Raw genomic sequence first — 27,507 nt, 5'->3', positions numbered from 1 at the left:
TTGTCTGTGGTTCAAACTGGAGATGTCCAGTGCTTACAGATACCTAAAGATTGCTGTGTAGTAATTTGCATTCTTTAGTAAGTTTTTCCAAGAAGTTTTATATCTTCTTTCTGTGAGAGTACAGCTGGGCTGGGCAGTGTGGTCCATGCCTGTAATCTCAGCTACTCTGGGAGGCTGGTTGGGGGGGCATCTGTTGCCTGGAGGTCTCTGGAATAATACAACACAGGGCCCTGAGCCCCAGAAATGCTGGCTTATTCCTCTTGAGTTTCCTCCTCAGTTAAGGGATTATTCAGGTTTCCAAAACACAGTCTCTTATGACCTGAGAAAGGTCTCTCATTTGCATTTGCTCATTACGGTGGGTAATAGACTGGAAGTATGACCTTTCTCCAGTTAACGATCCTTCCCCACAGACAAGGCTTGCGTGCCTGTGTCTATAGCACATAGTGCGCCTGAGCTGATGATGTGGCTCTTCTGAACAGCTGCGGTGGCAGCCCTGAGGCCAAGGCCCCGGCTACTCTAGGGTGGGTGTGGGGTGGGAGGTGTGCTTTCCCACCAAAGGAAGTCTGGTTGTATAGGCAGACTTGTCTCCCCGGTGGTTAGGGCTGTCTGAGGAGCTGCTCTTGTTTCCAAGAGTTTCAGGTACGTAGTGTACTGAGGGGAGCCCCCAGGATTAATACACAAAGTGGATGACACCTCCAGGTTACTAGAGAGGCAAACCTCACCCCCCCAGGACGGTCCCTTGCAAACCCTTGCAGTCCGCCATATCCATCTTTCCCACTGGATTCCAGTTCTCCAAGGAAAAGCCAGGGCCTGGAGCCAGGGCCACGCTGCCTGGTGTCCCAGCCCACCAGGCATCAGGGTGGGTGGGGAGCCTGGGCTGCCTGGAGGGGTGCTCCCTCTATGCCCTTGTACCCCACGTGGCTCCTTCTTTGAAGCTGTGTCTCAGTCCCAGGGGAGAGCCTTCCAGGATGGAGGTTGAGAGGAGGGGAACGTGCATGGCTCTGTCTTCATCTCTGCGGTGACTTGCGTCATGGGAGAGCTTTGGTGTGGGCTGTGCTGGCCAGTCATCACAGTGCCCTGCAGGGTGCAGGGCTGAGGGCAGGCTGACCAGACCTTCCATGAAGAGATCGGGCTGGCGGGGACACTGGAGTCCTCACCCTGCTGAGTCCAGCTCTGCCACACGTGGGCTATTCTGAGCTATGGCGAGTCATCATCCTCAGTTTCCCTTTGGCGAAGTGGGCCCAGTGATGCCCAGGAGCACCTTTTGAGGGTTGAGTGTGCAGCTTTAAATGCGAATGCCCACGATTCTGTGTTCTCCAGCCAAGTGTGGGGTACCCAGACCTCTTCCAGTTCTTGCCCTTCTTTTAAGTGGTTTGCATGAGATCCTCCAAGCACTGTCACCTTTTGAAACCCTGGCTTTTGTTTCCAGTTTCCTTTTCCAACAATAACAGGAACTTTGTGTTTAGTGGTTGGTGGTTCCACCTTCACTTAATGGGTTCGTTATCTCTCTGGGCATGTGAGCAGGGCTCGGGATCACGTCTCTGCTATAGAGACACACGGTGAAAACAGGCTTCAGCAGAGAACCACCGTTTGAATTATATGATGGCTTAAGGAAAGCTCTGTGTCTACTTCTGACGTCTGTGTTTCTTGGTATGATGCTGGCACCTTAAAACATTTTTGCCCGTGTCTAGTAATATAGGAATTCATTCACTCATTTATTTATTCAACAAAATTTTCTTTGCTATTTGCAAAAATGTTATTTGCTATAGCAAATAAAAGCTATGCTCTATGCAATGGAGGAACACAGGTATGAACTATACAAGATTAATTCCTTTACAAAACTCTTAATAAAGGGAAAAACATTTATGAAAATAGAAGGTATCATTAATAATTATAGCATACACTTACATAATACTCTCTGTGCCACACTATTCTTGGTGCTTTCTATTTATATTATTTCAATTAATCCTCATAGCAACGTGTGAGGTAGGTACTATTTCTGTCTCCTTTTTATAGCTAAGGGAACTGAACCACAGACAGGTTAAGTGGCTTGCGCAAGATTGCACAGCCAGTAAGTAGTAGAGCCAGCTTCGAAATCCAGGCAATCTTGCAGCAGTATCCACTCTTAATCACCTGTGCTACACTGCCTTGGAAAGCAGTTGTTACATTAGAAAAGTGAAGGCAGATAATCCTGTGGGGAATGGCTTGTAGCTTGAGAGGTTCCAGAGTTCACATCTCACTGTAGTAGGGATACACCCAGCCAAAGTCTGAAAGTTAGAAAAATTATTTTAAGAAGTATGTTTGCATAAGTTGATTCCTTCTCTTTCAGGTTTATCTGCCATAATTCATAAGGCTCATACAAAAATTCAATGCGAAAGTTAGGTCTTAAGGAAAACCACGTGATTTGTTTCACTTTGGTGCGGTGGTCTAAACCTCTCTATTTATTTGCCAGTAGAACAATGCTTTATTAGTTTGCTGTTTTTCTTTCTTTTTTTTTTTTTTTGAGACAGAGTCTCACTCTGTCACCCAGGCTGGAGTGCAGTGGCGCGATCTCGGCTCACTGCAAGCTCTGCCTCCCAGGTTCACGCCATTCTCCTGCCTCAGCCTCCCAAGTAGCTGGGACTACAGGCGCCCGCCACCACACCCGGCTAATTTTTTTGTATTTTTTAGTAGAGACGGGGTTTCACCGTGTTAGCCAGGATGGTCTCGATCTCCTGACCTAGTGATCCGCCCATCTCGGCCTCCCAAAGCGCTGGGATTACAGGCGTGAGCCACCACGCCCAGCCAGTTTGCTGTTTTTCAAACTACATAATCATGCTCCCTTACAGTGGCCTGGAGATGTCAGTATTCCTTTTTGGTCAATCAGTTTATTGTAGGTAAATGTGTGTGTGTGTTTCTTTTTATCTACCTTCTTTGCTATATACATTTTGCCATATGAAAACCCTGGTAACCACTGGGCACAGGTTTCTATTGGTAGACACCACTTGTCCACGGAGGAAGTGAGGACCCGGAGGTGGGAGGCTTCCCCAGCAACATGGCTCACATCTCGTTTAAGGTGCTGACAGTGCTGGAGGCTGGGCTGTTTAAGGTGCTCAGCAGCACTGCACCCGCACTGAGCCCTGGAGCTCCCGCTCCCCACCCGCCCTCTGAGGCCCTCCCAGGCTGGCTGCTTTCTCCCTCTGTAGCTTCCTCCTCAATTAGGCTCTCTTCCAACTCCCAACTCAACCCTGGTTGTGCCAGAAGTGAACTCCTCTGTACCCCCTCCACCTGGGCAGGGCTCTACACTGCCACCCCTTCTGGTCACCTGCCTTCAGGGCCTGGCTGGGCGCCATCCTTATAGGGAGCCTCTCATGGTTCCAGGGACCCAAAGTCCTTTGATCTGCCTCGCCCCTGAGACTTGCAAGTTCATACCATTGGGTCTGGCCTGAGGCAAGCCTCTTCCGGGTCGTTCTTCCTGCCTGATGGACCCTTAAAGCTGCATCTCCTGTTGCTGCCCTGAAGACTCTGGTTGTGTTTTCTGTGTCTCCGGCCTCGCTGCTGTTGGCTTCTGGGTCTTTATTCCATTGCAGGCCGTGTTGCTGTAGACAGCCCTTGGGTTTTATGTGTTCAACTTTCAACCAACCTGCACTTTGGCACATTGCATGTTGTGACACATAAACCATTTTTGGTGTGCTAAGTTCAAAGTTTTGAACAACAGCTGATGAACAAATATTTTGAGCTATGATTTGCTGGCACTGCTTGCAAGTTTGGTTTCTGAAGCATGTATTTATTCAGTCTACATTCATTCCAAAATATTTGCGAGTGCCTATGGAGATCCAAGCATTGCTCCAGAGAATAGAAGCTAAGCCGCCACACCTGGTTCCCACCCTTGGGAAGCTTTCAGCCCAGCCTCACCTCCTTTAAAATCTTTGTGCATTAGGGACTGAAAACCAGGAAATAGAGATTTTATATAAATGATACATAGATGATTGAATTTAGTGGTGGCTTGATTCTAGGACACAGAATACTTCATGTACTTTTATCACCAATGATGAAAACTTGCGGTGAGTGCTTCAATTGGAATGTATTTGCTTGGCTTTACAAATGACCTTAGGGCTATATTTATAGAATCATTAAGGTTCTGAAGGAGTTCCTTAAATTTTTAGTTATACTTTGCTGCATTTTATTGGGAACATTATTTGCTATAATGGCGTCTATGCAGTTGGGGATCCACATAGGTTTTGGGACAAGGACATCTGTACATAGACATCTACAACCCAGAGGTATGCTCGTTAATGTTAATTTTTGTGTCATTTTACAACATATTGTGCCATATAAATGATCATCCAAAAAAGGAAGCAATGAATTTGGAAGTCATCAAGCCATAGTTTTGGATCATGATTAGGTCCAAACTTTTGCAGATCTGATACCTATCTTGGAGATTTTTATTTTTTTATTTTTTAGAGACAATCTTGCTCCTTTGCCCAGGCTACAGGAGGCTGGGGTGCAGTGGTACAATCATAGCTCACCACAACCTTTCTGAGAGTCTTTTAAGTTCTTTACATGAATGATTTAATTTTATTGTTAAAATATCCACACAAATAGAGACTGTTAATATCTGCCGTTTATAGGTATCCAAACTGTGACCCAGAAAGGTTAAGTCACTTTCCCAAGATCACACAGGTAATAAGTAGTTGCACCAGGATTCAAACCCGGCAGTCTTATTCTAGTGCCACCATTTTATAGTCTCTCCCTTCTTTGCACCTGAAATTTCTCAGCTCTAAAATAAGGGAATTGGTTTATATAACCTTTAGGGTCTCTTCCAGCCTAACATTATGTGGTCTCTGACGTATTAGCTGGTAGAAGACTGGATGTACCCTCACGTGCACATGTTCACACACACCTCCACAGACACAGACGTGAGCCTGGTGGACCTCCCGGAAGGTGTGCAGCAGGAATAAATCATGCCAAGAGCTATGGGTGAGGAGAGAACCTCGGCACCATTCTGCAGGCACTTTCAGGGGAGCAACACCTGTGTCTTGTTAACTGGCTACTACATTTTGTGATTTATAGTGGAAAAAAGTGACACCTACAATACTGAGAACCTTTTTAAAAGGGGGGTTCTCAGGACACAGCCTAGCAGAGCACAGAATGTCTTCACATCTCCATTTTTCACAAAAATAAAGCACACGGGCCTTAATTGAAGATGAGCTTCATGAAAGCATATCTGAGGTTGGTGGCAGATTGTGGAAAACTGACAAAGCATTGCTTTCTTTATTATAAACAAATAATCAACAAATACAAATAGTGGATTATGAATTAGAAATTGCTTGTGTTAGATTGTCCAGAATATCAAACACTACATTGATGCTGTTGCTCCTGAAACATCACTCTAAGATAAACAACAAGGGTGAGATTATAAGGAGGAAATTACATAATCATAGAAAATAAAATAACATCGCCACCAATAAAAGATGCCAGCACTAAATAACAGCCCCTGTCTAGCCCTGTCTCTGCCAAGCCCCACTCTGAGCGTTCTGTGGGCATTATCTCCCTGCATGGCCTCTGGAAGGAATCTTACTGCCATTTTAAGCATAAGGAAAACACAGCTTAAATATGTGGCCCAGTCCAGCATTTATTTTGTAGTGGAATCGGTTTAAACTGGAGACCCTCAGCACTGAACCCTACTGTTTATCCTGCTGGAAGAAGTTCAAGGTAAAACTTTACTCAGGCTTTGGGGCCCAAGTGCAGACCTTCCATGCATGGGCAGAGAACACAGTGGTCCCTGGTCAGCCCTGAATCCCTGCTTCCTGGGCTTCACAGAGGGTAACAAATGACCACAGAATACTCACTTCAGAATGGTCGCGACACTGCAGAAGACTTTAGTCCCATTCACTGGTGCTGGAAGGCACCTCAGGACTCAGCATCTCAGTGCACAGGGAGCCTAGGGTAGCTTGGGGTGACTTAGTTCAGCAAGGTGCCCTCATGCAAGAAGCCACCCAGCTGTGGTAATGGGATGGGGAAGCCTCTAAGTCTCCTTTTTGTACAGAGAAAGGCACGCCAGGGGCGCTGAGCAAAATAGTCACGGCTCCTTAAAAGCAGGGAGAACATCCTTCCGCGCTGAGCACCGCACACCCTCTTCTGCAGTCTCTGTGAGGGAGAGCCCTGCAGGGCGGATGTCCACCAGGCTGCCGGTTCCAGCCCTTGCTGCCCGTGTAGGGGTGTCCATGGGCGCTTGGTTCTGGGCCTGTGTGGGAATAGTTTTGTATAGTTTGACTCTTATTTCCAGATCATTCGTGTCCTGGGCTGTGTGGGAGCCAGTGGTAGGCAAGGGGTGTGGAATTAGGAGGCCTACCTGGCTTCCACCCCTCTCCCTGGGTCTGTGGAGGCTGCAGCTCCATCAGGCCATCACCCGCTCACTGCAGCTGGGTGTGCCAGGCAGGGAGGTGAGCATGCAGGGTGGCCTCCCAGCCCTCCCCCAGGTGACCTGTGCTCATTTCCGTTTCTGAGTCCCCACTTCCTCCTCTAAGGTCATGGCAAAGAGCCCTGGCGGCTGCTGCATCCAGTCCCATCCCTGCCCTGCCTGGGAGTCCTCAGGGTTCCCTGAGTCTCCCTAGGCATCTGGTAGCCGAGAATAGAAGCTTCCGGCCTTCACGCGTCGGAAGGCACCCGTGGCTGCCCCTTACTTCTGCCTCCCAGCGTTTTGTAGACATTCTCCTCCTGAGTTCCCCCTGCCCCCCACCCACCGCCCTGTTGTTTCCCTAAGTGCCGTTTGTAGAATTAAAAGATGCCGTGGACACTTAGAGGAGGCAGAAATATAGGTATTCCTACAAACTGGGTCCCCTGCAGGAAAAAACGTGCCCTTCAGAGTGCCAGAAAGCCAGCCTGGGGGACGGGCCTGGGGCTGGGGTGGGCAGGAGTCCTCGCTGCACCTGCAGCCTTGGGGCCCCTGCCGTGCCTATGCTGCAGTCACTGACTCCTTAGACCTGTGCCTAGTCTCCTACTGAAGGGCTGCCCCATGCTTCTGATGCTCATTACACACCAGCTACGGAACTCCCCCGGGGAGGAGCTCTGTTTCAAACACGTTAATTTCTGTTGTGAAGGGTCAGTTACCGTTTATCTAAGTATTACTGAATTAATAGCAATTTTTGGCCAATATGTGTTTCTCGGATTCATTCCATTATTGTGCCATTCCTTTGGTCACTGAACATTCATGATTATGGAGCAAGGAGCTCAGTGCACATGTCACATGGACTTACACTGTGGGAGGTCAGAGCTGCAGGGGAGACTAGACAGAGAGAAGACTAGAAGACTAGACAGAGAGAGATGGTGATGTGAGCTTCAGCCCCAAATCCGGAGAAATACTCTGTCTAGCCTAAATAAGGCTTAGTCATTGCCACTTGCAAATAAAGAGAGATATTCCTGCAAATATATGCTTGTTAAAAACCAGTAAGGCCAGGTGCAGTTGCTCATGCCTGTAATCCTAGCACTTTGGGAGGTGAAGGTGGGAGGATCACTTGAGGCCAGGAGTTCAAGACCAGCCTAGGTAACATATTGAGACCCCATCTCTACCAAAAAAAAAAAAAAAAAAAACGCTGAGTGTGATGGCCTGTGCCTGTAGTCCCAGCTACTCGGGAGGCTGAGGCGGGAGGATGGCTTGAGCCCAGCTGTTGGAGGCTGCAGTGAGTCACGATCACATCACTACACTCCAGCTTGGGTGGCAGAGTGAGACTCTGTCTCAAAAAACAAAACCAAACCAACACCATCACCAAATTTAAAACTACACTTTCTGCTTTCTGTTTATCTCTCTGCATATCTCCAGCAACAGATCTGTTTTTTCCTCTTCTGTCTCAGCAAGCCTTGCTCCAGCCTTCGTAGTGCCATGTGCTGTGCCAGGCTGTGGGCTGTAGCTGCTTGCTGCTCAACCTTGGTGACGTGCTCTCCAACTAGCAGAGGCGGAAAGCTGGTGTTGGGAAGGAGTGTGGCACTGGAGCTGGTAGCAACTCCCTGGGGAGTCTAGCAGGCTCTGGGTTAATCCTGGCAGTCCTCTCAGGCTGGGCACAACTTAGCCTGCATTGAGCCTGGGTGAGTGAATGCCTGCCACACCACTGGTGTCCAGAAGCCTTTACTGTATTTCCTTAATATTGATGTAATCATGATGAGCCACCGCTTCTAGAAAACTCTGAACATTTTTGGCCTTTAAGGGAACAAGTTTCTAATTTTAAGACTAAAGAAGGCCAGGCTTGGTGGCTTGGCAGGGCGCGGTGGCTCATGCCTGTAATCCCAGCACTTTGGGAGGCTGACGAGGGCAGATCACCTGAGTTTGGGAGTTTGAGACCAGCCTGGCCAACATGGAGAAACTCTGTCTCTACTAAAAATACAAAAATTAGCCAGGCATGGTGGCGGGCTCCTGTAATCCTAGCTACTCAGGAAGCTGAGGCAAGAGAATCTCTTGAACCCGGGAGGCAGAGGTTGCAGTAAACCAAGATTGTGCCATTGCACTCCAACCTGGGTGACAGAGCGAGACTCTGTCTCAAAAAAAAAAAAAAAAAAAAAAGACTAAAGAAGAACCCCATTTACTACATTTCTCATTGTGCTGTGTCTTGAGCATCTTCCAGTACTGTACCTGGGAGGGTTGAGTCCACGAGGCGCTCGTGCTCACTCAGTCTCCATTTGTGCTTCTAGCTGCTGACCTCTGGAGTGAATTTTTCTGCAGAAATCCTTGGCTGCTCCCCATGTGTGCACCTGAAGAGTTATAGAAAGCCCTGTTCACGTTTCTTTCACACATGTCCTTTATGTCATGGGCAACCTGTGTTCATTGAAATTTTATGATTTCTTTGTATCACGTGTGTATAATTTTCACTGTACAAGAAACTTATATACTTAAAACATCTTCCAGTGTTAGGCCTGGTGCGATGGCTCATGCGTGTAATCCCAGCACTTTGGGAGACGAAGGCAGGTGGATCTCCTGAGGTCAGGAGTTTGAGACTAGCCTGACCAATATGATGAAACCCTGTCTCTACTAAAAATACAAAAATCAGCCGGGCGTGGTGGCATGTGCCTGTAATCCTAGCTACTCAGGAGGCTGAGACAGGAGAATCGCTTGAACCTGGGAGGTAGAGGTTGCAATGAGCCAAGATTGCACCATTGCACTCCAGCCTGGGCGACAAGAATGAAACTCCATCTCAAAAAAAAAAAAAGAAAGAAAAAAAAAACTTCCAGTGTTTTATTGGCTCTTGATTTGGACACTTAGTGGAGAGAGGCAGAAATGCTGGTTTGTGTGATTTATACAGCTGTAATATTTAATGGCTTTACACAGACGAATGGGCCCTCTGGTTGAAGGTGAAGCCAGAGGAGCAAAGTGTGTGTTGATTCTTGTCCATCTTCTTCTTTAGCTTGTGTGTCTGTGTAGACATCTGTGACAGGAGCACAGATATCAGGTACAAGTGAAAGAAACAAACCTCAGCCCCAAAGTGCACTGACTTCTCTCTTCCCCTCCCTCTAGCGCATTTGAGTCCATTTAAGTTGAAGCAACTATTAGCCACCTACTGTGCTGGCCCCTGGGGATGCAAAGATAATGACGTGGGTGAGCAAAGAGACAAGCAATGACAGCAAGGTGATTAGCACTGTGTTGGGGGATGCGCGAGTTGCCATGGGAACATGGAAGCGGTGGTACTCAGTTCCTGGATGGGGATGGGAATGCTGGAGAAGGCTTCACAGTCTTGGTGGAGGGTTTTTCTGTTTTTGTTTTTTTGCTAAAAGGTCAGTAGGCATTTGTCACGCAAGGGAATGAGGAGCAAGTCATTCTAGGCAGGAGGAACCGTGTACATGAAGGTGCAGTGATGGGAAGCCATGGTATGCCTGAGAGGTATTTTGGCCTCCAGGGGGATGTGTAGGATTTAGGAAGGACTCAGGCAGATGCTCAGGACCACATGGCGAAGGGCACGTATGCCTCGCTAATACGGACTATGTCCTAGAAGTGATGGAATCTGTGGAAAGATTTGAGGTCGAGGAGTGACATGACATTTATCATCCAGAGATAGTTTGCTTAATAGAATAAACTTTCATTCATTCAGCAAATATTTTTGAGACTGTATTACATGCCAGAAACTGTTCTGGGACCCAGGGAAATAACAAATAAACAATACTGTGAACATTCCTTGTATTCAGGAGAACTTACATTCTAGCGATTGAAGGCAGTAAATACAATAAAAGTTAATTATATGATTTATTGATTCATTTGTTTTTGCTTCATTTAAAGGTGGTAAGCGTTATAAGAAAAAATAAGGCAAGGAACATAGTCCTGGACCTGGGTGTGGAGAAGGCCCCATTTATCAATAGGTAGCTTTGTTATACTTAAATATAAAGAAAACTTGCTTTCATTTATATTTTTATGAATTTACTTTCAGTGTGCATTTTGGGACTAAGCTTCTGGGTTACATTTGTCTCATTTATGCCAATTATTCTTGCTGTTTTATGCACTTTTCCACAGAGATAGTATTGAGAAAACCTGGATTGGCTGTGGAGCAGAATTAAAGCTCAGCTGTCAGCCTACTGGGGCACTTCCTCCCTCCAGGAAGGTGGAGGAATATGACACGTCGGGGCTCCAGATGAGAGCTGTGTTCAGAGGAGGAAGTGGTTATTCCAGGTAGATGTGGCCATCCCTTCTCTCTTTAATGATGACAGAATGGGACAGAGCAGAGCTGGCCTCAGCAGGAGCATTCAGGCTGGAGTGAGGACCAGTGTGAGTTTTCCGTGCTGGGGTTGACGGCCCGGGGAGGCAGCTGCATTGTTCTCATCCTGTGCTTCCCGAGGTCGAGGCTCTGACACCATCCTACTGTTCATCTGACTGACTTGGGTCCAGCGATGGCATCAGTGAATGAGTCCGTGGGCGGGGCCTGGGTGGTGTTTGAGGTTTGTCTGTTTGGAGAAGGGGTGGGGACAGAAGGGAGGCTGGGGTGAGGGGTGAGGGTGATTCATACCTGTGAGAGGGAGGCCGAGATTCCCCGAGGGCAGGACGGTGGACCACAGTGACCCTGTGGGAAGAGGTCTGGGGACGGATGGCCCATGGCGGCAGGGTGCGCAGAGCTCCTGGATGCTGGGCCATCAGGCCACACTGCACAGGTGAAACCGGCTCTCAACAGGACATGCCCTTGGGGAAGAACTGAACAGAAAGACAGATTTGTTGTTAATTTTGGAAGGTAGGGGATTTTATCAGCCAGTGTTCCATTGAGGATGGTGGGTTTTAAGCCCCTGCTCCTGTTTGTTGACCACGTTATTTTGAAATCTCCCAAGTCTACTAGAAATATTCTCTTTTTGGTTACTGGGGAGATAGACAAAGGAATTTAGGAAATCCTTAACTGGCACATAGTACTATAAAGAAGTTCTTTATGAAAGATCTGAAATGGGCATGTTCAGTCAAAAAATATTTTGTCTTTGCAGAGCTTGGAATTCTGGCCTGGCATAGGTTGTCAGAAATAGGTAGTTTTTCCTAATAAAGCTGTAACTTTCAGGGCAGGTGAGAGGTTCCCATCTCTCTGCCCAGTAGCGGGGCTGGTTCTAGGTCAGCCTGGAGCTCAGCCTCCTGCTGAGAACCCAACAGCCCCACCCGTGCCTCTTCCTACTGCAGCTTGGTGTACAGGGGAGTGCACGCAATAGCTTGCCACCCACTTTGATCCCAGCCTCGAGTGTTATCAGTTACAGGAGCCAAAAGCCATTCTTTTAAGTACCAAGTCTCCATCTGGGAATAAAGAGACAGTTTAGTTCACCAGCAGACCTTCCTTGTTTGGGGCCTGGGACATTCTCCTGCAGTAGAACATCCTGCCATCCATAAAAGAGGTATGAAGATGCCATCACAAAATTCTGGTGTGGGTTGGTTGAAGAATACAGGGAACATGGGTGTTTATGTAGCCCACGCCCTATGAGGTCAGTGAGGTTTGAGATCTCAGAAGGAAGGCCAGGTGCAGTGGCTCACGCCTGTAATCCCAGCACTTTGGGAGGCTGAGGCGGGCAGATTACAAAGTTAGCAGATTAAGACCATCCTGGCCAACATGGTGAAACCCCGTCTCTAGTAAAATACAAAAAAAATGAGCCAGGCGTGGTGGTGCACACCTGTAGTCCCAGCTACTCGGGAGGCTGAGGCAGGGGAATCTCTTGAACCCAGGAGGCGGAGATTGCAGTGAGCCGAGATTGCGCCACTGCACTCCAGCCTGGCAACAGAGCAAGACTCCGTCTCAATAAATAAATAAACAAACAAATAAATAAATAAAACAAAAGGAAAGAAAAGAAAAGAAAAAAGATCTCAGAAGGAAGACGTTTTCAAATTTCATAAAGTTGGGAAGGATTCTAGGCAGATGCCATGAGAAGCTCAAGGCAAGAAAGTCAGGCAGTTTTTACCCAAGTGGGAAAAAAATAGCAAGCTGTGACCCACCTGAGGGCAAGGCTGGGGGCAGCCGGGCAGCCATACATGGGCTGGTGGAGTCTTGACTTATCCCTGGCTCTGAGCTGGTTGCAGATATTAAGAAATAAGACAGGTGGAGAACTCAGCACTCACACCCAGTTCTCAGGGTGCCGGAGGCTGGAAGGGAAGGAGCTGGCTGTTTCCTGAATCAACAGTCCAGGGCTTCAGCCAGACAATGGATTTTCTCTCCAAAACACACAGTGTTGTGCTGAGAGAGAACATTGTGATTTAGGAGCACAGCCAGATGACTGGGTAGGGACAGATGGAAAAAGCCTAGCTATTTATGACCTTGAGGACAGGAGAGAACGATTCCATAATTGAAGACCACAGGTAACTAAAAAAACCATGTGGCCAATAACTTTAACTAATTCTGCCTTTAAAAATCTTTCACAATTTGCTAATAATATATTATTTCCTTCTTTTATCTCCTTCCTGCCTCATTTTCCATATATTTATTTCTAGTGAGGATATTTACTCAGCTAGAGAAAATTTTCTTCACCCAAAGGGACACCCATAGTTAACTGTGGTTCCTATAAGAACCTCTCCACAGGCTTTTACATCTATTCATTGATTTCTTTAATAATATTGATTGATTGCTTACAGTAATAATACTGATTGATTGCTGGCCATGTACCACACTCTGGGGACTCATTAGTAAGACCAGGCAGACATAAATCCCTGCCCTCATGTAGTTTATGCTCTAACGGAGAAAAGAAGACAAGAAACATGATGTGTATATTTGACTATCATGTTAGATGGAAATATGAGTAGGAGAGAAGAGTGAAGCAGGAAAGGAGGTAGGAGGAGCCGGGAGTCTGGGAGGTGAGATGGGAAGTGGAGTGAGGGAGGCCACGGCGATGGTGATGTTTGCACGAAGGCCTGATGAAAGTGAGGGAGTTGGCTGAGCAGGGGTCTCAGGAAAGCTCTGGGCAGAGGAGCAGTAGGTATGGATGAGCTCTGTGTGCAGGGAGCAGCGAGGAGGACAGGCATCCAGAGCCAACCTCGGGAGGGCAAGGGGAGGCTGGAGAGCTGGTGGGGGCCACATCAGGGAGGGTCATGTCAAGTTCATTATGAGGACTTGGGTTTTCACTCTGAGTAAAATGAAAGCTGTTGGAGAGACCTGATCTGACTTCCATCTCAGCAGGAACATCCTGACTGCTCTCTTATGAGTAAACCGTGGTGGAAGAACAGGGGAGGAGCTAGGAGATCACCATGGGGAGGGGAGATTGTACCTTGGAGGAGGGTGACTGTAGTGAGGTGGTGGGAAGGGGTCCATTTCCAGTGGGTTTTGGAGGTGGAGCCAACAGAGTGTGTGGATGGGTTGGGATGTAAGAGAAAGGAAGGGGTTATGGATGACTGCAGTGGCATCTCTATCCCCAGTGCAGTTTCTGAGATAGGGAAAGCTACTGGGGGAGTGACTTTGGGTGGGAAAATGAGGTATTTGGCCTTGGACATAGTAAGCTGAGATGTCTATTATACATTCCAGAAGGATATGTTGAACAAGTGACTGGAGGAGTCTGGGGTCTAGGGCAAGGTGGAAAGGTCAGGGATAAATGTGGGAGTTGTTAGTGTGAGACAGTGACTGCTAGAGACGGCAAAGGAATGGTGTATGCAGAAAAGAGAATGGAGCCAAGGGTGAGCTGGAGCACTCCAAGGTTAAGAGGTCAGGGAGTGGAGGAGGAGCTGAGAGGTGTGGAGAGGAGTGCAGTGCCGTGTGCGTCGGGACATGGGAAGGATGCGGTTCCCTGTGGGAGGGAGCAGAGGTGTCAACTGGGGTCTGGTGAGATGAGGCCAAGTTAACCACATGGGGGTCTCCAGGGACCTGGCCAGGCGGTGTTGGTGCAGTGATGGGCCCCAAAGCCTGATTCAGATTTGCTTAGGGGAGAATCAGAAATTAGACACAGTGAGTACAGAAAACTTGTTTGCAGCATTAAACTGTGGGAGCAGAGAAATGGGCCATGGGGCCCAGAGCATCTTTTTATAAGACCAGAAGTTAGAGCATGTTGGCCTTCTCGTGGGAATGGCCCTGTGGAGCTGTTGTTGATATAATCAGTGTGTGTCAAAATGTCCAGAATTCAGGAATCCATTTTTAAAGTTACCTGTCATTTCAATGTTCATTGGAATAATTCAGAGCAGGCGACGGAAGTACCAAAGAACTAATGTGGGATTTTATTTTTCAAAATCCCTGTCTTAAAAATTTATAGAATCACTGATCATAAGAATCGAAAGGACTTTTAGAACATAAGAATTTTAGGTGTGAGAATGCAAAGAGGCTTTCAGGCCTTTCAGCCAGGGGATGCCCTTGTTCAGTGAACCCTCTAAGGGAAGCCTCCCCTGCATGCAGACCTGAGCCAGCGCTCAGGGTTCCTGACGCAGCTCCCGCTTCTGCCGCAGGTCGCGAGGCCCCACAGGGAGCACTGAAGTTGTTCAGAGGAAAAATGAAAAGCTGCTGGTTTAGTCCAGGCAACTCATTTTATCATAGGAATCTAGAGATAAAGAGTTGCCTGAGGATACACAGAATATTGAGTGTAAGAGCTGGGAGGAGGCCGGGATCCTGGGTCCTGGGTCTCGGGGCGGTGGACTGTCCACTTCTCCCTTGCTGCCTGTGGCCGTGCTCCTTGCCCAGGCAGTGACGGGCTCTTGGTGGGTGGATGCATGAATGAATGAGGGACTGATCAGAGGGAAAGAGCCTCCCGGCCCAGCCTTCACCACACCTGAGGATAAATGCTGCCAGGCACTCTTGTGCTTCCCATTTTGGGGCCCACGTTTCTGCTGTCAACACCTGTGCATCTGCCTCTGTTGATCCTGCCAGGTGGATATGGTCCTCATCACCCACAGACCTCCAATACGCATGGAAAGCACATCTGTCAGTGGGCGACGCAGAGCTCCGGTTGCGCTTCATGATTGATGCTGCTTTCTCTGCAGAGCAAAATCATGAGAAGGTTACGCGAGGTTAGTCCCGATGAGGGTGTATTAAAAGCTTGGCACAGTTGACTTTCCATCACTTTCACTAAGTTTATTTAAACCCTGAAGATTGAGAGCTGTGAATGGGCCTCAGCAAGGCATACAAGGCTCTTCACAATGGGATGCCTTGGCCCCCAAAGTCTACCTACCACGTTGTACACAGTGAGATCCCAGAACAAGCAAGTTAGGGCCCCCAGAGGTGCCTTTCTGTGTCTTGATCAGGGTGCTGGTTACTTGGGTGTTTTTCAGTCTGCATAGACTCATTGAGCTGGACTTTCTGATACACACACACATGCATACATACACACATGCTGTATTTCAATCAAATATTTTTTTTAAAAATGAAGTATATTTGTCCTTGAATTCAAAATCCTTTAATGCCTCTGGTCTCACACAAAGTAAAAGCCACAGGTTGTCCAGAGGCCCGCAGGCTCCCTAGGCCCCCCAGCCCCCTCGCTGACCTCACCTTCTCCGCTGCCCTCCAGGATGTGTCCCTGCTGAGCAGGACCCCTGCCACTCCATGCTGATGGAGGAGCTCCGTACACATTTCTCGAAAGGAAAGGAAATGTGTCTGAAATAGCATTGATCCTCATGAAGAAGGACTCATGTGTCAGGATTTCTGTTTAGATGATGCCATAGGGAATTAGGTACTTTATTAGTGCCTTTAAAATTATGAATTTTAATGGTTTTAGAGTTCTATAGACATTTGGTTTTCACAGAGATTTTCCCTGTTAAAATAGGATTTTTATTGTCCCTGATTATAAAATCATATATAAAATCCACAAGAAACTTGAAAGTTATTAAAGTGACCCCAGCATCCCCAGAGAAAGCCACTGTTGATATATGGGTGACATCGTTTCAAACTCTTCTCCCGTGTGTGTTGCACTTATTGATATTTCTGTTCTTCCAAGAGTTTGAAAGGGGTTCTTACCTACTTTCGGTACTGTTCTACGTAAGAAGTGAGGAAGAATGCCTCCTCGTATCTTACAGACAGAAAACCACAAAAGCAAATTCGTTCATTCATTGGTTATAAACATAGACGAGAATCACTGTTATCCACCCTTTCAAGCCCTGAAGGACTTTTATGACTTTAAAATGCCGGGTGGTGTTTTGATGGAAAGTTGGGTGATTTGTTCAAGCTGCTCTGAAGGGTAATTGTAGGTCTGTAAGTCCAAAGCCTGAGAGTACTTTGGACTTTTAAGAGCACGTTGTTGCATGTTTCACTGATGGTTCTCATAGAATTTGAGACCCATTAAAATCATCTTTTCAGCACCATAATGGGAGCGATAAGCCATATCATAAAATGGATTGAGTTTTTAAACATTTTTTATTACTCTCTTTGACGGGAGGCTCTTCTCTGGTAATCTTATTACTTGGGCAGATTTCCTTTTATCATGTCATATTCATCTTTCTGAAGGACAACTATGGTTTCAGCAGCACCACTTAAGATAGGACTTTTATTAAATGCTTTGGGGTTAACTTAATTCATTACACAGAATATAAACCTTCAAATTAAATTCCACTTTGTTCCAAGTTTATGAATGGGAATGTCAGCCCGTCTTTGAGTGAGGTCAGAGCGTCACCGGTGAGGCCGGTGCCTTTACGCCGAGTTTGGCTGAGCGTGGAGCTGGCCTGTGACACCAGGTGAGGCACGAGCACTGCTGCATTCTCCTCCCTCAGGTTCCCAGAGGGATTCACATTGATAACACGCCGGTGCAGTCTCGCAGCCTACTCAACATGTGCACCTTGCACTGCAGGTTTCCCCAGGGGAGTGTGTGCGTGCATCATCCCCACGGCATTCCCATGCTGTCAGTTCCCATGCTGTCAAAAGCTGACGTTTAAGAATTGCCCTAAGGATCGACTTTTCATTTCTGAAAACTCTCAAAGCTTTATCTTCATAATTAGCTAAAGCACTGCTTTCTGGATGCTGTGTTTTGGCAACTTTGTGGAAACCACTTTTTGGAATCGAATATTTCAACCTCCCTAAAGGCTGATATAGGAAATTACAAGATGGGGAGTCCTTTTCCCTTTTTGATAAAATTGGTGTCTAGGATAGCCTCCTCCTTGCTGAACAGCACCCTTTAATAAAAAGAGTGACAGATCCTGTTAAGTTTTAGAAGCAGGAGAGTGGCTGTTTCTGGTTGTTTGGAATGCCTGCCCAAGGGCCAGTGAGGTCCCATGACCATGCCTTTGGTTTCCTCTTGGCTGTGGTGGCTTGTTTGGTTGGAATTCGGTTTAGAGATGAGTTCTTTTCAGTCAGTTTTCCTCTCCTCTTTCCTCTGCATTTCCTGATTTATGTTTTGTGTTTTACTCATTATTTTCCATCTTCACTGAATTTTACTTCTATTTATTTATTTAAGAGACAGGGTCTGGCTCTGTTGCCCAGGCTGGAGTGCAGTGGCGTGATCTCGGCTCACTGCAGCCTCGAACTCCTAGGCTCAAGCCATCCTCTCACCTCAGCCTCCCAAGTAGCTGAGACTACAGGCACATGCCACCAAGCTCAGCTAATTTTTTAATTTTTTGTAGAGATGGGGTCTCACCATGTTGACCAAGCTGGTCTTGAACTCCTGGCCTCAAGCTATCCTCCTGTCTGGGTTGCCCAAAGTTCTGGGATTACAGGTGTGAACCACTATGCCCAGCCTGAATTTTCCTTTTATTATAGGATATCTTACACCTTGCAGGGGAACAGGCAGTGAGTATATAAATTAATAAAAAATTGTTGTCACCTCTGTACTAGGAAATGTAAACTTACATTGTTTATGGTAATTTATGCTAATCTTAGAACCCATTAATTCTTGGCTTACGAGTCACTGGCAGCTGGATTTGACCTCTTTGCTATTTACAATGTAAGTACATGGAAAAGGCACCCGTACAGAGAGCAGGTTCTAGACTTTAATGTCAGAAATGATGGAGCCAGAATCACTCTCCATTTTCAGGTTTGTGAATGATAGAAGTGTGAACTAAATGAGTCAGTGTTGCTATATGAATTTTAACAGAAATAACTAATGTAGACTACTTTGCCAATTCACAAAAAAGGCTGATTTTACAGCTGAGATGTAATGCTGTATATAGGTCCTTATTTTGTGACTGAGATCGTATCTGTGAAAACTAAGGCTTTAAAGGAGTGTAGGGGAAATTGAAAACAACTTTTTGTTGCCTGTTAACTAGTAGAATGTTGACTCTACCAAGCAGATTAAATTTAGTCTCTGTGAGGCATGATTTGTCCTGCTTAAGATTGAGCATTTATCATTGAATCCTGACCGAGTTTAGGTTTACATTATTCAAATTTGTTAAGCTACTGGTCCTTAAAATTTTTTTTTAACATAGCCTTTTTGTATATAAGTTTGGAATTCACAGAAAACCTTAAGATATTCCATTTTCCCCCTAGTTTTAGGGCTCCTAAAATTCCCTGTTTTTTCAAAGGTTACAAAATATTAGGACATTCCCTTTCTCTGAATCATTCTTTTCCTTTCTCCTCTCGCACATGGTATAACCCAACTGGCTGATGTTAGTTTGTACACAACTAGAATGACCTTCAGGACAAAAAAGGGTTTCCTCTCAATCCGATGGAAATCTCGGGTTTTATGTTCCACTACAGGTAATTTGTTCTCCAGCTTCGGGTAAGTCAGGCATTATCCCTGGCCTGCTTCCTCACCTGGGAGGTGAGGGGTGGATCAGTGTGTCTAGGTCCCTCTCAGCATTAAGATTTGATGACTCTGGGATAACTCCACAACATAGAAAAACCCATCAGAAGCTTTATGTAGAAATGCAGAGAAGCTGAATACCCTAAATGTGGAGAAGACTGTGTTATTACCAGAAGTGTGTACAGCGATTCTAAAGTCTGTTGTTCACTCTGGAAGTTGTTTCTCCTAAGTTTTTTTTTTTTTTTTAATAAGAAATCAAATAGGAAATTTTGGCAAAGAGGAATGCCACTTTCTTCACTTAGAAGGGCCTGACTTTTTTTTAAGAAGAGGAGTGATTTAAATCTTATAGGTTATAATACGTCTATAGCTCCTGGAGGAGACACTGGTTCCTGAGCAGCTCATTCTGTATTCCAGTCCAGTATTATACATCTGAGGTTGCCATGAATTTGTCACCAAAATGTTTCTAATGTTTAACAATCCATGATTTCCCTCAACTTCTAGCTTGGCAGAAATACTCAACAAGTTCCACAAAGAATAGACAACATATTTTTTTTAAATTTTCCATTGTCTTTCTCTGACTTGAGTTTTACTTCATGGAGGACCCTCTCTGGTTCTAGTCTGTCAAAGTGTAGTTTAGGGGTCAAAACTACATTGGTTCCAAAGTTTCCCAAATAGCCCATTGACAGAACAGAGCTCTAGTGACTGGGCCCTGTAGTCAGCAATTATCCAAATACCTGCTTATTTTAAGAGATTGTATTTTAGTTTTCTTCTTTGTAAATTAGCAAATACCAAATAAACATTCCAATAAAATACCATTAATTAAAGAGGAGGCTTGCTGTATGTGAGTTACCTCTTTCTCAGTAGACAGTGGTTCTCCATCTGCGCTGCCCATTGGAGCCAGGCCAGAGGGTGCCAGAAACCCACGCTGTCTGACTGCACCTCAGGCCAGTGAGATAGGACCTGGCTGGGACTCTGACCCCAGCAGTGCTGAAAGATGTCCAAGTGATCCCAATATGCAGCTAAGCAGAGGGCCTTTCTCCTAGGGTTATCAGTTTGTTTGAAATATCACAATAATCTCGTGATTAGAGGACCTGAATGCACTGGGCTTTTGGGTGGCACAGTGTGCTGGGGACAGCCTGTCCGGAGTTGGGATGGAGGTGGAAGCCTGCCTCTGTCAACACCAGTTTTGTTAACTTGGACAGATATTTACTGTGCTCTGCAGTTCTCATTCCAGCTTTAGCATTAATTCTTAGCACTTAATCACATTACAGCAATTTTCTAGTATTTTCTGTATCACATCAAGAAGCCAATAAATTAAAATTCTCAGTCTAGTCATTCTGATTCCAGTGGCCATTTGATGGAAAGACCTTACTCTGATGTTGGGCTGATGACTCACTGCTGAGATTTCGATTTTATAAATTTGATTTTTTTTAATTTTTAATTTTTTAGAGACTGGGTCTTGCTCTGTCACCCGGGCTTGGGAGCAGTAGCATGATCATAGCTCACTGCAGCCTGGAACTTCTGGGCACCAACGATCCTCTTGCCTTAGCTTCCTGAGTAGCTGGGAGTACAGGAGTGTGCCACTGCACTTGGCTAATTTTTAAACTTTTTTGTAGAGACAGGGTCTCGCTTTGTTGCCCAGGCTGCTCTAGAACTCCTGGACTCAAATGATCCTCCTGCCTCTGCCTCCCAAGTGTGGAGAGTATAGGTATGAGTCACTGTACCCAGCTGAATTTGAAATTTAATAGGTTGATGTTGTTTCCGTTATCTAAGAAGTAAGAGCCAAGCACATTAGTAGCACAAGCCTTGTTAGTGTTTCCTGAGTAAGGTTGAGCCTACTTAAGACAACAAGTGATTTGGGGAACTTTGTTATGCATGGGGCCATGCCCATTACAAGTGAGTCTCTCACATTCCTTAAAGTGGATTTGGAAACTGAGGCAGTGCTATGAGATGAGGCAAAATGGAATAAAATGGGAAGAATAATATCTGCTCTAATTATTTCACAGGGTTCTTATGAGGCTCAGATCAAATTATTCATTTATTCAACAAATGTGTGATTCACCGAGTGCCTGTCACAGGCTGGGCGGCACTCTAGATTATGAAGGAGATAAAGAAGGGAAATGTTTGGCCTTGGAAGGAGCAGCAAATTAGTCACTGCTCATATTTTTAAAATAGTTCATGTCATAAGCTCTTTGAAGAGGGCTAGCTCATTCACTTCCGAGTTTCCATGTCTCAGTACCTAGCACAGAACATAGAAGCGGCTAATATATTGGTTATATGAACGAATGAATGAGCCACAGAATTCATTTCCTTGCAAGCATGTCGTGTCTCCCCCCAACAAGTTAAAATGAGTAAAGTGTGGATGTGGTTTCATTTCTTGGGTAGTTTAATGTTCCACGCCAACTTGAATATGGTAGTCTAACCTTGGATCCTTTCAAACCACAGCAATGGTGAACTTTTTAGTTAAGAGTTTGATTTAATTCAGATTAGTATTCCTTTTTCCCAATCACTGTTTTAGCAACACAGGGAGTACCTGTTTTCGGTTAATGTGCTTTTCATGTTTGGTATAAATCCATAGTCCAATATTTCTTTTGGAATGGAAGATAAATTTTTCCCTTGACATCCCTTTTTTCCATTAAGTTAAAAAAACGTTACTTAGTAAATGTGATTTCAAACAGCTGGGTTTTAATCTTTCCACCTTATGGAAAGAGAGCGTTTGGCTCCAGCAGCACCCCCACCACGTGGCCCAGCCTCACTCTGCGCACAGATTTTCTAACCTGGATGGCGCCGCTAGCGAGGCGCTCGTGGGTGTGCATTTGGGCTGTGTTCACATGTTATTCTAAACTAGGTCAGCAGCTCGGCTGGTTTCTTTTTCTATACTCTTTTAGGAGAATGTGAACAAATGGAGGATTATAATACCCTTTTTATACAGGTTCACAAAAATACTTTGAGGGCTCTTAAGTTGTGTTTCTTTACAACAGGTAAAGGTTATTGTCTTGCGGGCCACAGTTCGCCGCTGAGAGGCAGGCTGGGCTGGGGTAGCCCCACACATGGTTAGCATCGCTGGAAGAGGCCTTGGTGTGCCGATGCCCAGCCTTTTATTTGAATGATTGAAAATCTGAGTTGAAAGGACCTTGGACTTGATCCAGGCCTGCCACCCTTATTCCAGACAGACAGAACCAAGGCCTGGAAAAAGGAAGAGGCTGTGACAGTCAGTGGTGGTGAGGAACCCGGGACTCCTCCAGAGACTCTGTCTTCCCGCTGTGTACTGAGTGGGCCGTGCTGTGTGAATCCTGCCAGCTTCTGTGGTTTCCTAGGGCCAAGCCCACACTCAGAATGCAGGTTGACAGTCACTGTAAGATGTAATGGACCTTTCTGTGCTCAAGTGTATATAATTGTGTAACTTCCTTTATTCTTCATTGCGTAAATGGATAGTAATGTGTTAAGTGTGCAAATTTATTTTAAAGTCCTACAAAACTGAATTCCATTTTCAAATATTGATTCGTACAGATTTTAGGGAGCCTGTGTTCAGTGTGGCCTATAAGGATTTGGGTATGGGACCTGCCCTATTTTTATAGTTCACCAACATGGCCCTTTAGCAGAAAGCACACATGATTTTCCCATGTTTTACATTATAAATTCACTGCTACCCATGCCTGGTATTATGCCTGATTTTTCTTAGGCATGAGACGAATGAACATCAGAGAGGTGAAATATGTTGTCCAGATTCTCACCACAAGACAGTGGCAAGTGGGAAATAAAATGTCTGAGTGTTCTTTTGTTAAGCCAGCGCTCCTGAGTTCTGACGGCCCCTGCCACGGCTGGCTGCACGGGCTCCCCCGTTCTCGGAGGTGTGGAGAACTGCCAAGGATGTTTTCAAATCGAATAATAGAGCCCCACAGCTATGACTTTTGCAGAGCAGGTCGTGGAAAGAAAGAGAGCACCTGTGCTACTGTGTGGGCAGTGCCGTAGGGTGAGGCGTGCAAGGCGGGCCTCGGCGCCCCTGTGGAGTGCTGGAGGGCACCATTCTGTGTGTTTCAGATGAGGAAGGTCCTTACCCAGATGGCCCTTCTCTGAGTTTAGTGTCCTGGGCTCTCCAGATAGTCTGAGCTCCCAAACAGTCATGGCATGCAAATGGGGGAAAGAAAAACCAACGACAGTCACAGCTCAAGAGCACCAAGCTTGCATTGACTGCTCCATGCTTTATATTGTACTTTTTCAGAGTGCAAATTCACCTGCACCAGCGGTAAATGCTTGTATCTTGGTTCGCTGGTCTGTAACCAACAGAACGACTGTGGGGACAACAGTGACGAAGAGAACTGTCTCCTGGTGACCGAGCACCCGCCTCCGGGCATCTTCAACTGTAAGTCTCTCCTCCCACCTGGGTGGCACTGTCTGATGTGGTTCTGAAACGGTTAGGAGGTGGGGTCACTGGGACATGGGAAGGAGGTTGTTTTCTGGTTAAGGAAAGAGATTTGCATTTTCACAAAGGAAATGTTTTCTTCTTTTAGGATAGAGGGGCGGCATGTTTAAAAGTCAGAAATTTGTTCTGTTCTCTAAAGTGGTCAGCGGAGCTGTTTTGAAATAGGCTTTTGCTGTTTATCTGAGCAATGCCTGGATTCCAGGAAATCATGTATTGATTTAGTATTCTTCTTACCAACATTATTACTTCAGAAGTAATTTTAAATAAGCAAAGAAAGATATGTGGAAGGTCCATAATTAATCATGCAACTGAAATATGAAAGTAGAAAAATTTACATGGGATCCTTAAAGGTTCTGATCATGTGTTTTTCTATTAGATACTGGATGGAAACAGCTCGAGTGAGGTTTTGACATGTGTGAATCCCCAAGGCTGAGGCTTTGAGCATTTCTTGAATTTGAAGAAGTGGAGTCAGAGTTTGAAGTTCGTTGGTTTTTGATGTCATGGTTTTTGTGACAAGGGAAGAGAAAGAAGGCAGCTTTGAAAGCCTGCTGAACTTCTCTTAGGAAAAGTGGCTTACTGTTTTCTGTGTTTCTCTGGGCTAAGTGAAGGGGGTTGAGGCTGAGGATCTTTTTGCAGTTGCACACCTTGGGAAGAGCGTTGGCCGGGCCGACCCTCCTCACACGGCCTTCTTACTGAGATCATTTTATGATGCATTGAGCTTCTCTCCCCAGTTTTACTGACATTATTTTGAGGAGTTATATTTGAGACAGATTTTAAAATTTTTGTTATGGAAATTAGACTACATAAATACCAGTGCTGCAAATGTGAAAATGGGAGGGGATTTAAAAAAAGAAACTATTTTCTGTATTCCTACTGTATTTTTATATGGGGGGCAAGTTACGTATGTCCCCAATATAAAAATGACTGTGCTCTAGCAAATTTTAAGCCTGCTATTTATGCTTGCTAAATTCAAGAGTCTTATAGTACAAATAGTTTTTCTCAAGTTTTTCTATTGTATTTCCATTTGCATTTTCTCCTACCAAGCGCTCTTTGAGTCCCATCTCTATACTTTGCAAAGACGGTTCTTGGAGGTTCAGGCTGGGCGCGTGCTTGCCTGGCATTGGGTCCGTGTTTTGTGCGGTAGTCTCTATGTAATACAGCTTGCCTCTCACCTGGAGTCATCTGGCCTGCAGGCCCCTGCTCCCCCAAGGCCCAGGATGGCCCGGAGGCACTCGCTCTGGGTGTGCTACTTAGTGCATGGAACCAGGGCTGGGTGCAGGAAGAGGGAGGAAGGCTGCAGGTCAGGATGGGGGACTGGGAGCTGGGTGAGCACCTCCCTGAGGATGAGCAGGCAGCAGGCCAGAGGGTCGGGAGCCCTGAGGAACCCTGCTTGTTGGCCTTTCCACATGGATGGAACAATGATGTTTTCATCTCCTGAGCCTCAGTGCCCTCATCTGCACAATGGGGACATAAGAATGGTTATTGGAGTATCACACAGGACAATCCACAGCCAGCACTTAGAGCAGCATATTCCAGGCGCTAAGCACTCAAGATTACCTCAACCCAGGCTGGGGGTCTTAGAAGGAGGTGAGTACAAGCAGCATCTTACTCTGTTTTCTCTGGACTTGACTAACAGCAGACACACCATGGTAAACTGTGTAGAGAATATCAGGACCTTGTGTGCTGCCTTGACTGGGTTCAGAGTTCTGGAGCCCTGGCCTCTGCTCTAGGGTGCTCCCCAGGCTTCTTCTGGTCTGCGGGCTCCTCCTTTACTTCGGGGCCCTTTTGCTGAGGGCTTCCTTGTTTTCAACCCTCCTTCCTACCCTTCCCTCCTCCCTCACTCCCTTTCTTGTCAGTATTCTTTCCGGTTTTTGAGGCCTATCTCCAGATCGCTTTTCCACTCATTTTTTAAAATGTGAGCACTTTAATTCTGCCTAGAAGCCGAGGGAGCAGTTACATCCATCAGTGGCTCAACTTTGCCCTAACAGGAGGAGTCTTACGATCCTGTTGGCAAACTCTTGGCCCCCTACTGTTCAGATATGACTAGAACTTTTGTCTTTATAGCTAAAATGGGATATTATTTACAATATACTCTCTTCTAAGAAGACTGGAGGGCTAGGAGACGGAATGACAAAGGGCAGGACTGTGGCTGTGGCTTCAGATTGATCTGGGTTCAAGGTTCGGCCTAAGGGAGTGACAACTCCTTTCAGCTCGGTTTGTCTCCCTGTGGAACAGGCACACTTCCTGCCGTGTTAGCATCTAAAGGAAAGAACGTCCATGGGAAACACAGTCTATGTCATCGTGTTGCAGTTGCCATCTCCACTCCCCACGTGGCCCTTCCTGGGGAGTGCACTGCTGTGACTTTGTATGGTCCATCTGTAATGTCAGAGCCATTCCGTACACGGAGCAGGAATTCACAGGTGTCCACAAGTGCACTTGCCCAGCGATCCTCAATGATTCTCCCTATTCTGTCCCCTGGGGGAGGCTGCGACCTGGCCTGTGGCTGCCCCCTACGTTCTCCTCAGGTTCTCTGCAGGCGCCCGAGGGAGCTGGGCGAGTGGTCATGGGGAGATGCTCATGGCGCGGGTTGCCTCTGGATTGTTCTGTGTGGCTGGGAGCTCCGGGGTAGGTGGTGGTTTCTCTGTCTTCTGCTGCAGCTCACCTCTGCCAGGTGTGTGGCTTCCCAGGGGAGGAGGCCAGAGGGTGGCCTCATATTAAATGGCTATATATTCTCTTCCCCGTATTCTGTTGGGCAGCGAACAGGGATATTTCACTTCCTGTTAATAGCTGTGAACAAGCCTTAGAACCTCGGTTGTTAGTGGATGACACTTTTTATTGGATCCTTCACCAGCCCGTTTCCTACAGCAGGCAGACAGCCTGCCTTTCATGGTGTGCTGCTCTGACGGTAAGGTCCCCTTCCTCTCCACCTGGACGGAATCAGAGTATCCCACGAACTCTTGTCTATGAAGTGCCATGCTTCAGAAAGGCGATGCCTCATTCTTCTTCCTGCTTAGGAGCAGGAGTGGCTTGTGTGATCTATGTCACCTTGTTCCCACCTGGGGGATATACTCAGTGTTCCGGATCTGAGGGCACTGAGGCTGAAGCGAGGTGAGACCTTCTGGATTTCCAGATGAGCTAGAATCAGTTTAGTTTCCTGGCCATGCCGTTAGCTTTGAGTATGCTCCATGGCTCAGATGTCTTGGCAATATCTCCCATTTGATATTTGCTAAATTTCAGCATGAATTAAAGTTAACAAGAAAATGTTACTGTTATTTGTAAAGCCAGCAATACTAAGAATCACAGAAGCTCTGGAAGTTGCTCTAAGTAGCTTTTCTCTTCAAACAAAAATGTGTTTGGAGCCCAGGCTGAGGCATAGTGGGTTTCATCTGCTTTTTGCCTCTCCTCACCGTGGTCAGGTTATGGTTGGACCGAGGCTGCTTTATTCTGCTGAGAGACCAAAGGGTTTTGCATGGACGTGCAGGTCTGGGCTGACATCCATTATCTCCTGGGGAATGAGTTTTCCTGGCTGCATCTTTCTGTGGAAGAGGAAATATGCTGTCAGCCTAAGTTGCCAGCTTTTGTCACATCTTTTCTCTGGCTGCTCTATCAAAATATTGTACCCCGAGCACTAAACATACAAATTACACAAACACAATTATTTGTTATTTACACAAATAAAATAATTATACAAATTATTCCTTATACAAACAAAATTATTTATGAAGTACCTTCTCTGGTCATTGTACTAGGCCTTGTGGAAACGAGGAATGAAGGAAAATATAGACCCTGCTATCAAGGTGCTGAGAGTGGGGAGGTGAATTCACACCTGCACAAAGATAACTAAAAATGGGCCCAGGGAGTGAGGGCCGAGCGGGTCCAGTCGTTCGTAGTTCAGGGGATAGAGAGATTCATCCTGGTTGGATTAGTGGTCACAGTGGCTTCCTGGAGGAGGTGTGCTGGATGGCAAGAGGAGAGGACAGAGTACCAGGGCCCAGAAGAGCATGAGCGTAGGTTGGCAATGAGGGTGGTGCTGTCTT

At 46.3% G+C, this 27,507-nt stretch overlaps 1 protein-coding gene and 1 long non-coding RNA gene across 9 annotated transcripts in view; one reads left to right on the top strand and one right to left on the bottom strand.

Moving 5' to 3' along the window:
- LDLRAD4 (low density lipoprotein receptor class A domain containing 4) overlaps positions 1-27,507 on the top strand; it is a 438,865-nt gene that overhangs the window by 200,235 nt on the left and 211,123 nt on the right. For 7 of the 8 annotated variants that reach the window (XM_034943954.4, XM_034943953.2, XM_057300401.2 and 4 more), the window contains one exon: positions 23,270-23,410. The exons of the other annotated variant lie outside the window; for it this stretch is intronic. In XM_034943954.4, coding sequence (XP_034799845.1) covers positions 23,270-23,410 — 141 coding nt within the window. The remainder of the gene's footprint in view (positions 1-23,269; positions 23,411-27,507) is intronic. 8 annotated transcript variants of the gene reach the window in all.
- Positions 832-14,861, bottom strand: LOC117976841 (uncharacterized). The gene is made up of 3 exons (XR_004667620.3): positions 12,410-14,861; positions 10,962-11,143; positions 832-10,877 (listed from the first exon to the last, which is right to left on the bottom strand). It is a non-coding gene; the product is annotated as an uncharacterized LOC117976841 (long non-coding RNA).

Source organism: Pan paniscus, chromosome 17 (genome assembly GCF_029289425.2).
Source record: "Pan paniscus chromosome 17, NHGRI_mPanPan1-v2.0_pri, whole genome shotgun sequence".
Classification (NCBI taxonomy): Eukaryota; Metazoa; Chordata; class Mammalia; order Primates; family Hominidae; genus Pan; species Pan paniscus.
This window is presented reverse-complemented; position numbering and strand designations above follow the sequence as displayed.